This window comes from Plecotus auritus, assembly GCF_963455305.1.
Source record: "Plecotus auritus genome assembly, chromosome: 4".
Classification (NCBI taxonomy): Eukaryota; Metazoa; Chordata; class Mammalia; order Chiroptera; family Vespertilionidae; genus Plecotus; species Plecotus auritus.
In genome coordinates this window covers 182,719,057-182,731,100 of record NC_137775.1, presented here as the reverse complement: position 1 = coordinate 182,731,100, position 12,044 = coordinate 182,719,057, and the positions used below count along the sequence as shown (strand labels likewise).

At 44.4% G+C, this 12,044-nt stretch overlaps 1 protein-coding gene across 3 annotated transcripts in view; it reads right to left on the bottom strand.

Moving 5' to 3' along the window:
- CREB5 (cAMP responsive element binding protein 5) overlaps window positions 1-12,044 on the bottom strand; it is a 392,673-nt gene that overhangs the window by 3,898 nt on the left and 376,731 nt on the right. For 2 of the 3 annotated variants that reach the window (XM_080664374.1, XM_080664375.1), the window contains 2 exons: window positions 11,387-11,710; window positions 6,460-6,687 (listed from right to left, as the gene is read on the bottom strand). In XM_080664374.1, coding sequence (XP_080520500.1) covers window positions 6,460-6,687; window positions 11,387-11,710 — 552 coding nt within the window. Of the gene's footprint in view, window positions 1-6,459; window positions 6,691-11,386; window positions 11,711-12,044 lie in introns of all 3 variants that reach the window. The other variant, XM_080664373.1, reaches the window with a different exon arrangement.

The window sequence follows — 12,044 nt, the reverse complement described above, 5'->3', positions numbered from 1 at the left end:
TATTCACTTAAATAAGTGCCTTAGATCTCCACTTAATGTGGCCATTCAAAGGACAAGCCCATGACTTTGCAGAATAATACTTGGCACCGTTGCCTACAACTACTTAGAATAGATGGTTGGTTCCAAGGTGCTTCCACTTGATAAAAGTAAACTAGAAACAGCACTATCTCAAATAAGCCATTTTACAGTTGTGATACATAACACCCTCTCTCTGGCCTGTGCTCATTAGTGGCTGCCAGGCATTATGTTCATAGGAGACGTTAAAGAAACACGCACACAGGAAAGGTGTTTTAACATTGCTGTCATTAAGTTGTAGCTACACTTTCAATATGAGCTTGGCTTTCCAGGCATGTATTTATCACCTAGAAAAGTAAGTTTGGGATTCTAGAAGTTAATTAAAAAAAATTTTTTGAAACTTGTTTTAAACAATACCTCCCATTTCCACATTCATTAGCAAAATACATTATAGGCAATCAAATGTTGAGTAACATAAATAACAAAATAAAAAAATCTCATTCCAGAGCATTTCTTACTTTCTTTCAAATTTACCAAAAAAAAAAAAAAAATCTATGGAAGAAATTAGCATTATTAATGAATAAATCACTTCATGGCACAGGAAAATTGCTCTTAAATCTGAGAACAGTCAGCAAGGTGAATTGTACCTCCTGCCTCCAAATGAGTGTGATTGATCAGGGACCCTGTCAAAGCCACAAGTGACCCTTGTCAATTCCAGGGTCAGTGGGACAACTTTATTTATAGGACAATTTATTTTAGCCCTAAACACGAATTCTTTCCTCTCTGATTTCATGCCCACTTAAATTCAGACAGCCTCCCCTGCTTGTACCAGCTACCCCTCTGCTTAAAGTAGGGTGTGTAAAGAAAGCCACTTTTAGACCATTATATAGAAGGCAGCCCCAGTTAAAAACAACAAACAAAACCAGACGGAAAGGAGAAAAAGAAAACTAGATGTGTGAAAATCGAGCCCGGCTGCCAAATGCCATGTAACTCTCGGGGGGACTTCAGAAATGCCCCTTTTCTGAAATGACCACTGCTGGACACCTGCCCCCCAAGAAGACACTCTCAGCCACAGGTGAGGCAGGTACAGGTGCCTAGAAAGTGCAGTCAGGTTGCAGGTTGTAGTGCGTCCACCCACACTGTCCTTCTGTGACCTAGGAAACAGCCACTAAGGAAAGTGTTTCCAACAAAACCAAACAACGGGATTTTCTTGCTTTCTTATGCTTTGGGAAGAAAGAAAAAATTCCACTTTGTGGCCCTCTCAGAAGGTTGATCTTGGTCTCCACTGCTTCCCCCACGATGTCCTGGGCAGTCCCCTGTCTAGGCAGGTTCGACTTCCCAACTTCCCAGGCACGGAGTGTTCTTTGCCCCTTCCTTAAGAAAACACTTGGAATTCCGTTCTTTGGGTTTCTGCAGTTGCAAGGAGCTAACTGCCCACAATTCTTGGCATACCCCAAATCATTTCACAATAAACCTTTTGCTTTCATGAGAGGCCACGATAAAACAGCACCAATCACCACTATGTAATGTGGTGTCCCTGCCTATAACGGAAGCTCCATACAGAACATATGACTGCAGTGGCATTTTTGTCTGTAGATAGCAAAGCACCTTATTAATAAATCTATATGTTGTAAGTATAGAAACGGAGGCCCTAGGAGTTGTGAAGGTCTGTAAAAATGTGGGAACTTGGGAAGCACTGTGACAACTGGCCATCATTTAAAGATATATGTGGATATGGACATACTTCTTAATGTAATGTGTTAGTAATTATGTTATTTACTAGTAGCTATGTTGTGGTTAGGAAATGAATGGCGATTAATATTCTCAGTAGAGAAAAACAATCAGTCTCTTGTTTAGCCCATACACACGTAATTACGATGCTGATAAGGACTAAATCAAAGTCTAATGGTCCCAGAAATTCGTGGGGCAAGTTTCCTGCAGAAAAGGAACTCTCAACTGCAAGTTAAGAATAATAGGGTTTGGTGTCCCAAGTTGCCTTCCCAACCAAATGTAAAACGAGATGGTTGGACTAGTTCTCTAGTTCTTTCCTGCAAGATAGTTTCTTATTCTATGAGTGTTTCTGTGTTACCTTCTATTGAGAAAGTTAATTGCCTAATAACCTAATGAAGAACTCAATCTTGACTTTTCAGTCGCTAGTTAACTACTTTTGGTATATTCTCAAACATGCTTATCTTTTAAGTCTCTTATTTTCTATGGGAGCCAGTTGTAGCACCTCCTATGCTTCCAAATCTTAACAGATTCCAAAGCAACATTAATAGTTTCTTTTAGTGCAAAATTTGGTGTCCGTGTGTGTGTGTGTGTGTGTGTGTGTGTGTGTGTGTGTGTGTGTATTGTTGAGAGTGTATAGAGCCTTCATCAGAGTCCATGATGGAGGCTGCGGGGTAAGAAATGTCAAGATTGGCTGCCCTGGAGAAAGCAGAGTGGATCCTGTGTTGTGCACATGCATAATTGCCCTACAGATTCCGGATCGACAGCCTGACAGGTAGGACATGCACAAATACCAGACTCTCCTTTAAACAAAAAGCCGTCCCAGGTAACATAAGTAGAATCACCTTGAATTCATTTAGAAAGAGAACAACCAGATAGCAAATGTTTTGAAATTCATGAAAGAAATCAATGCGGCCTGCAGCTCTAGGGAAATAAAAACCAGGACCTCTGCAGGCATTTTCTTACTCTGAGTTACCTTGCTTTATATATTGAGGCAATTCACCATTTTTCCTTTTTGACTCCCTGTGTAGGTTATAATAGTGTAAGGTCTTCATACTTGGAGAAAGCAGAGTAGTACAAATCAGTACTGATTCTCCTGCTGAAATGAGCCCATCTCAGCTGGTTTGGGTTTGCTGCTAACTGAAGTAGTCAGCCGTTTAAATAGAGGGTAAATGAGATATTATTGGATTAATCTGTTCTTAAATCCCTCAGTTGCCTTGGGATGAAGTAGCGCCCCCTACAGAGACATTCAATCCTGTAATAACATACTTTAAATAAGCATTCCAAGAAGTCCCTCAAAGCTACACTTGCAGTTTTGAGTTTGGGGGATGTCATTTCGTTAATATGATAAACCCAGAATGCTCATTGATGCAAACAGTAGTCTGTGCCAAAAAAATCAAATCAAAATGGGCTCTGCAGTATAGCCCTCCCCCACTTCTTTTTGTAGATTAGCTGAAGCCAGGTTTGGTTCATTCCGAAACAAAGGACTTTCAATTTGTCAAGCAACAGTTCCCATCTGGCCTATTCTCTTGCCAAGTCCCAAACCTGGGCTCATGTGTCTAAAATTTCAGCAGCGACTTAGGCCATGTGTCTCTGTACTAAAAAAGAAAAGCAATTATTTCAGTGGGTGACCAGATGATTTCCATATCATGCATCGAACACAAACCGTCTACTCACGGAGCCCCACATCAGCAGCTGATGACTTTAGAGCTGATCTTAGCTACTCTGTCCGAGAAAAGAATGTGGATATCTTTAGTTTCAGAACTTTCTAGAATGAAAGGTCACAGAGCATGAGGGATTAGGTCAAGAGAAGACCTACTTGGGTCCTCATCCTGCTACTGGCTGGTTGTGTGACTTGTGGGAAGACTGGTCACGTCCCCTGAGCCTTAGTTTCTCTCTAAACAAAATGTCAGATTGGGGTGGTGTCTCCCATCTCCCCTTATACCTGCGCTGACCTCTTGGGTAGAGATGTGTCATGAGGCAAGGAAATGAGGTCTGGGAGTCTGACTTTGTTTTCTTAGGTCTGATTTTTCCAATCTGAAACTCTGCAACCTAACTAGAAGGTTCTATGCTGGAAAACAACTCAAAAGTGGCAGCTGGCCATCCAGACCTTGGATATTCCACTTGGCTGGAGTTTGTTTGCTTAGCACCTTCCATTTCTGTTTACTTAAAATTTGGCTCACTGAACCAGCGTCAAGAGAGACACCTTTTTCTTCTGACAAAGGTCCACTGAGAGGGAAAGGGTCACTCAGAGGTAGCGGATCTGCTACCCTCTCCGGTGTCGCAAGGCGTGAGGCAGAGCACCCACCGCACGGAAAAAGGCAGCGGTGTGGTTTCTGTCCCTCGGAACCAAGCGGCGGCCGGAGATCATCCACAATGCAGGCTTTTCAGACTGCCCCTTCCACGGGCCCGGCCTTACCAGCCCCAAATCTCGGTACCTGCTGGTTGGCTCTAAAAGAACTTTTGTTTGATTTTCAGGGGCTAGAATTCTAACATTTCTTTTCATTAGCCGTGCTGGCCCTAAAGAAATGTAAAGATTCATGGATTAGGGCCTGTAAAGGGTAAATGTACCTTATCTGTTTTGTAAAAGCAATAATATACATGCATCTGGCCAAATCATGAACACATCTGGCCTCGAGGTCCATGGCATCTTTACTTTTCCTGGCTCTCTGCTGGGACCCTCCGTGTTCTCATGCTCTAGGACCACAGTCAATGCCTGGAGTCATTCCGCAAGGACTCATTTTAGTGGAAAGTGATTTAAACATTTGTTGGCATCTGATCCGTGCCAACTGGCTCCTTCGTCTAAGGCAGTGGTTTCAACCCGGGACGATTTTGCCCCCGCAGAGGACATTTGGCAACGTCTGGAGACTTTTTGGTTGTCGCAAATGGGGGGGGGGGGCGGGGATGGGGTAGAGGGTGCTACTGATAGCCATGGGGAGAGATCAAGGATACCACACAACATGTGCAACACACAGGATACAACAGAGAGGTACCAAGTACCGAGCCCAAAAGTCAACATTGTCCAGACAGAAACCCTGCAGGTTTTCCGGTCTTCTTGCAGACCTCAGACCTGGTAGCAAATTCGAGGGCCTCCCACCCGTCGGTCAGAGCGGCACCATGGCTGTAATATTTGCTAGGTCCACATCCACTAGGACTCTTATTTACTTAACATGTTTGTACGAATTAACTCATTTTGTAATGATTTAGCCTCATCCTTACCAATAAGGTTTGTGAAATTGAAGGTTTGATGTTCTAATGACATTTTTCAATACACATAAAATAAAAATAAGTACTATGAGTATTAAGAGTATTTGTCTACGTTCTACCTCCTCACTCCTCGCATGCTACCGTGCCTGCCAGATTCTAGAATTACAGACTCGCAGGCTGGAGTGACTCTCGAGGTGTCTAAGTCCAGCCATCCCACTGTGGCTCCACTCCCTTCAAACGCATTCCTGCCAAGTGGCCAGGCAGCCAGCTCTTGGGGCACTCCAGAGACAGGGAACGCATTCACTTATTCAACAGATGCTGAGTGCAGACACTCAGGATTCACCATGCTAACTAGACACCAGGCTAGAAACGGGGAGGTAGGTGGTGGGGGGAGAAGGCAATGAGACACAGCCCCCACCTTCATATAGCATATAAAATATTGGGAGGAATAATTATAATTATTGGTTTATTTCCCTCATATCTGCTCTACATGTTTCTCATGTCTATCACAAAAAGAATGATACATTTAGGGGGAAGAGTGAACATCCATAAATTATGATATTCAGTCCATGTATCACCCAAATTTTCTTTGTATATTTTCAACTTGTACATTGGATGCCCCAAGGTCACTCCCATTAATGGAACTGAATATGCATTCCCTTTAGCCATCTCTCTGCTCCTGGAAGTGCTGGGCTATAACACACGACTCTGCCCCTGGACTGCTGGTCACATCTCTTTAGTGCTTTTTCCCTGCTGTGAACAGGGCGCTGCTTTCTGTGACAGAACAAATGCCCTGAACTCATCATGTCTACAGCGCGGAGCCTGATGGAGAAGCCCCGGGCCTGGCGTTTCCCACCCTTCTCTCAATGCTCCTGAAGCGGCCTCTAAAGTGTCCCCAGTGGAGCCACCCCTGGAAGGAACAAATCACACAAGATTAAAATCGCAGGTTTGAAAAAGAGAGAGACACGTGCCTCTTCTTACAGAGCCAAGTAATTAACATGAACCTCCCTTTCCTCCTTTAAACAAAAATATAGATCATCTCGTGTGAGCCAAAGCAACCCCTCACCGGTGACTTTGTAGAAGTGCCTTTCAGTTGAAAATTGATCACATGCCAGGCATTGGGCACACGGCCTTGCACACATTAGTTCATTTATTCCTCCCAGCAACTCTATGGGGTTATTTTCCCATTTTATAGATGAGGAAACTGAGAGCTGGCGAGAGTAAACACAGCAAGTAATTGCTGAGCCTGAGTGTGACCCTCCGAAGCCAGTGCTCCCGGCCCTGTAACTTAGGGGGCAGGTTCTCCCTCCCAGAGCTTTGCAGGCGGACTGAAACTGAGTGGCTTATTGTACTCTGCAGAGTCCCGAATGAATAATGCTGGCGGAGGGAGCCTGCAGTTGCTCTGTGGGCTGATGTGTGGTGTTACTGCTCGGGCACCGAGTGCTGCGACAGGAAGTGCCATCTGCACACAGGGCCCTTGAGGGCTGAGGAGAGGGGCAGTGGCTGCACCTGAAGCTGCATGTTTGTCTGGGTGAGTTCTTCGGCTTTCTTTTCCAGTGACATCACCCAGACCTTCCTCTTCTGTCTGCAGCGGGTGGCGGCAGCCCGGTTCCGTTCCAGAAATTTCCGCCTCCTCTCATCTGGATCCTCGTCCACAACCCTTCGCCGGCGCCCCCCTGTGGGCTGGGGCGGCTGTATTGTCTGGGTTGGCTGCATCTGCTGTGTGGCTGGTGAGACCTGCTGGGAAAGAAGGAGGGTGACAGGTTGGCGAGGGAGCAGACACCCAAGCCGGGGTTGAAGGGCAAAGCGCAGCCGAGCCCATGGCTTTTGGAAGCATCTCAAACCCGTTTTCTAAGAGTGCAGTAAACAGGGACATCTCTTGAGCTCAGAAAGCAAAAGCATCCATATCTTGCGTGATATTTTGACAAGATAAACTGATGCCTTGTGGAAAGATAGTCAAATAGATTTTTCCCTACAGGCACTGGCTGAACCCTGGCAGAGGGACACTTTGTTTCTCTTCCTTCAGATGCTAAAACTGTTGTATGTAAGGTACTTTTTAAAATGGTAAAGTGCCAGTGTCTAGCTGCAGGTGAGCACCAAGAGGCCAGGGTTAGTGTCACAATATGGAGAGAGTGCTGTCATCAGCGGAAAACCCCGTCTGGGCAGGTGGGGAGCTCCTGTCAATCCTGATGCCGTTAAACTCTGTTCCCAGGGCACAGCTCTGGGACCTCATCCCACTGTAACCCCCTCAGAAGATCCCGTGAACCCCCCAAAGCAGTTGGATCCCGTGTTTACTGTTTCAGGGTTTGACTAAGGCAGAGGGAGTCGGAGGAGGCCTTTCTAGGCGATTGGGAAGCAGGGTCTTTACAAGCGGGCATTGAGCAGCACTGAGCCCTGCTATACCCTGCGCGTGTGACAGGGAGGGACTGTTGTGCTTCCCCATTTACAGCCATTACAAGGAAATCCGAGGAGTGGCAAAGCACTTTATTAAAAAGTTTTACTGTGCTTATAGAGTCCCCGTAAGATCGGCTTGGGGCTCAGCCACATCTAAGGTTTGGGAGACCCCCACACACAGGTTTATTCCCTCCATGAGGCAGGCACACAGTGCCCCGTGGAATTTCTACCACGGACTCTTTATGTGTCTGGACACTAACCCTTTCTTCACTCCCCTTCTTCATTCTCAATAAAGGGTGTTTCTCTCCCCCGCCCCCCGCCCGCCCCCATTTCTCAGTCACTCCAGCTTATGGCTGTAATACCTATAAAGTTGTTTTTCAAGAGACATGTAACCTGCTGAAATAACAGGCAAAAGTTTTAAAAGTGAATTCCAGCAACCCCTTCTACCACATTCTAACCCTGTGATTGAAATCAATCAGAATGACGGTAATTGCGCTAATAATGGCCACTGGTTGACATCAGCTGACTACTGGTGATATATTTCAATCCCCAAACCTATCAAACATTGTATGAGTAACTGCAAAAGCATCGGGCTCTGGCTTGAGGTTGGACTGACTCTTGGCAATTTTATTTAAAGCTAAGACATTTTCTAAAACTTTTTATTGTTGATTCCTTTCCTCCGCATCACAGAGGAATAAGAAAATAAATTGTTGCCCTAACTCAGTGCTTGGCAAACTCATTAGTCAACAGAGCGGCAAACTGAGGCTCGCGAGCCGCATGTGGCTCGAGAGCCGCAGTTTGCCGACCACTGCCCTAACTGGTTTGGCTCAGTGGATGGAGCATCGGCCTGCGGACTGAAGGGTCCCAGGTTTGATTCTGGTCAAGGGCATGTACCTTGGTTGCGGGCACATCCCCAGTGGGAGGTGTGCAGGAGGCCGCTGATTGATGTTTCTCTCTCATCAGTGTTTCTAGTTCTCTATCCCTCTCCCTTCCTTTCAGTAAAAATCAATAAAATATATTTAAAAAAAAGAAAATAAATTGTTTAAGGTATTACCCTACCTGAGTGGATACAAAGGCATAATCCTTGTTATTAAAAAAGGGTTAGTTCTTGTCCTTTCAGATGTTAACTTCTGAGCTATCACCACAAAGCAAAGCATTAGAGGGAACTCAGGACTTTGGCTATTTCTGCCTTTACCATTTCATTTTGTGAATTAGTGGTCTCTAGGTAAGACTCTCGAGTAGGCAAAGCTGGGTTTTAATTTCCATTGCAGGGATCTTTTTCCAATACTGTGTTCTCCCACTCCAACTTTAACCAACCTTTATCCTTTTATACTTTTTTTTTTTTTTTAAAAAAACACACTTTTATTGATTTCAGAGAGAGGGAGAGAGAGAGAAACATCACTGATGAGAGAGAATCATCGATGGGCTGCCTCCTAGTGGGGATCGAACCTGCAACCCGGCAAGTGCCCTGACTGGGAATCAAACTGTGACCTTCTGGTTCACAGATCAATGCTCAACCACTGAGCCATGTGGGCTGGGCAATCTTCTGACACGTTTCCTGTGCTTCACCCAAAGGGGTAAATTATATGGTAGTTTCAGATTCAGTTCCGGTTCAGGGTTCAAGGTGTGCTATAATTAAGAGAAATTTCTCCTGGCCAAGGAGTGACATCCTTACATGCAAGAGAATTACAAGAAGCCAGAAGAAATTGCAAATGCAACCCTAAGGCCATATTTGTGTCCCCGGTAATATTGTTACTTATCACTTTATTTTAAAAATGGATTTCTGTTGGTATTGATACTCTGAAAACTTTGACCAAAGAGAATAAATTGTGATTTTGAAAAGACAGAATTTTTCCAAATCATTTTAAGCCCTAGTTGGTTTGGCTCAATGGTGAGAGTGTCGACCCTCGAACTGAAGGGTCGCAGGTTTAATTCTGGTCAAGGTCACAGACCTCAGTTGCAGGGTTGCAGGCTTGATTCCCACTCAGTGGCTGGTGCAGGAGGCAACCAATCAATGTGTCTCTCTCACATTGCTGTTGCTCTCTCTCTTTCCCCCTCCCTTAAAAAAATAGCAAAATAAAATCAATGGAAACATATTCAAGGGTGAGGATTAAAAAATAACAACCCAAAATAAACGTCTATTCCTACTATTTTGATAATAATCATACAATTAAGCAATATGACAAGCTCTCACTAATTAGCCAAGTTTAAGAGTGGTATTTTCAAACTGTCTAAATAATCTTGTTCAAATTTTAACAAGACCAACCTGGATTCTTTCTTTTTAGTATAGGATAAAGAAAAAACAACAGTTTGTGCATCTAATTATAATAGCAATGAACTAACTGCGTATATAATTGGCCTATATAAGCTTACTTGAAATGGAGGGCAATTGGCTAACTGGTAATTAGTTAATGAGTAGCTTTTATATTCAAAGAACTGTTAAAGTTGTCTGTACACCAAGGCAACCAAAATTTGATGTTATCCTTACCCTTAAAAAATAAGTACACATGTGAATCTCCTTGCCTATTTTTGGCTTTATAGTTTTCTTTCTCCCTTCTAAATACATGTCCCACTAGGCATTTGACTATAAAGGTGCTTTGGATAGTATTTTATTGCTATACTCTTGCTCAACTTCTATCACATTCCTTGGCTTTAGAATTAATCATGGCCAACATGTAATGAAAACCATGCTGAGGACTTTGCAGACATTTGCTTGCTTAATGTACCTAAGACTCTATGACCGTAGTGTATTATTACCCCATTTTGCAGATGGAAAGATTAAGGCTTAGGGAGGTTAATCTGATCACTGTCACACAGGAGGAAGTAAATTGGGCAAAGAATAGAAGTTTTCTCCAAAGCCTGCACTGTTATTTGCTATATTGAACACCTCTAAGAACCTTTGCAAAAGTAAGCTTATCTAGCAAATCTACTAAATCAAAGCTTATCTACTAAATAACTCATCTATTGAGAGTTGCTTTTGGATGACCCAGCCATGTGGATGGCTGTCCAGGTTTGGTGTGTGTTAGGGAAGGGGGCTCAAGAGCTCAAGAAGCTGCCTGGTGTGAGGTCCAGAGGCAGACGATGAATAAGTGTTATTTGGCGGTCCTAAGCTTCGGACACCATTCTGACCCAGCTGCTTGGAAGCTGGCAGAGTGGAATGGGTGGAGGGGACTGCCAAAGGTCATCCTGCTTGAAGATCCAAAGTGTCTAGGGCCAGCCATGCTCCGAAGCATGCCCTTCATCCACTTACTAAAACTCACTCGGGTACATGGACCCGCCTCTCCTGTTGGGCTGGGTGACATAATGTCTGCCTGGTCCCCCAACTCTCTTTCAGTTGAGTCTAAATGCTGGCTTCCTTTCTAGCCACTCCTGGTGACTCCCACTCCCTGGGACTTGGCCCTTCTCTTGAACTGATGATCTACAGAGCTTGGCTCTCTGTCCGCTCCTCCAACGCATTTCACAGTGGGCGGGATGACTCACCTTTCTTCACCATTTACACAGCACCTTATGCCCCGACATCCATTACTGAGCCTCCTCTTGTCTGCCTGGAATTGTTACTCTTTAGATTTTTAGCATTTAACGTTATTTAGAATATTGCCCATTTATTTAACTTCCATTTTACAGGAGACAAAATTGAGTCTCTATAATGTTTTGAAGCACTGTAGCTAGAACCATAGTTAGTATTAACCTATTTTTCCCGTTCTTTATTCACGTCTTTCTTCACATGCTTATATTCTTCCTACTCTTCACATTGATAATACATTTTTAGGGTTAACTTCGTAACACACTGCAGAAAGAGATTTTGGAGAACTTGAAGTTTCCATTTGTCCCTGGAGACTAGAGCTAAAATTTACTGTATTACTTATAGAAACTATGATCTGGTAGTATTTTATGGGTAACCATTACCTCCTAGGAAATAAAGCCCCCCAGAGTGTCAGACAGAACACCTGGGCTGGTCAAACAAGGCTGCTGCCCATGACCCCCCAGTAGAGCTTGTACTGTTAACAGGAAGGGGGAAGAGATCACAAAAAGGGTCTTCTACCTGTGCTTGGTTGCCGGAGTGCAGGGGTGGGTGTGGCGAGGTCTGGTGATGTGCTGGGTGTGCATGAAGGTGGGAGTGGGAGTGATGATGCGGGTGATTCTGCTGGTGATGGGGCTGAGGATGGGGGTGGTGAGCTGGGTGCTGGTGCTGGTGTGGGTAGGGGTGATGGGCTGGCAGTGTCTGGTGCTGATGCGGGTGCGAGTGCATGTGATGGTGTGGCGTCTGGTCCTGCCGGGAGCCCATCATTTCCATCATGTGTCCCATGGTGTTCATATTCCCATTTGACATGGCAGCAGGGTGGTGAGTCAACGCGGCCTTCAGCCTCTGAAACAACAAAACAAGAGGGGACAGCCGAGGTCAGTCATGTACACAGTGGGGATTCTGAATCAAAATGACTTGTGTCTCCAGTTCCGTAATATTTTATAGCGCTAGCAGTAACACTGTTTCACTGGTAGCAGTTTGACTTTTAATTTCATATTTTCATATATAATATGGTAGGTCTGAGGGCCAGTGCCAGTCCTAATGAACATTTGAGCAGGATACCCTATCAAGGTTTAGACATTCTACTGGAACATATTTCCCATTGTCCATATGTTTATCATATCCTATTGACAGCCAAATACAAGTAAAAACCAATTAAAACCATTCACCATGATAA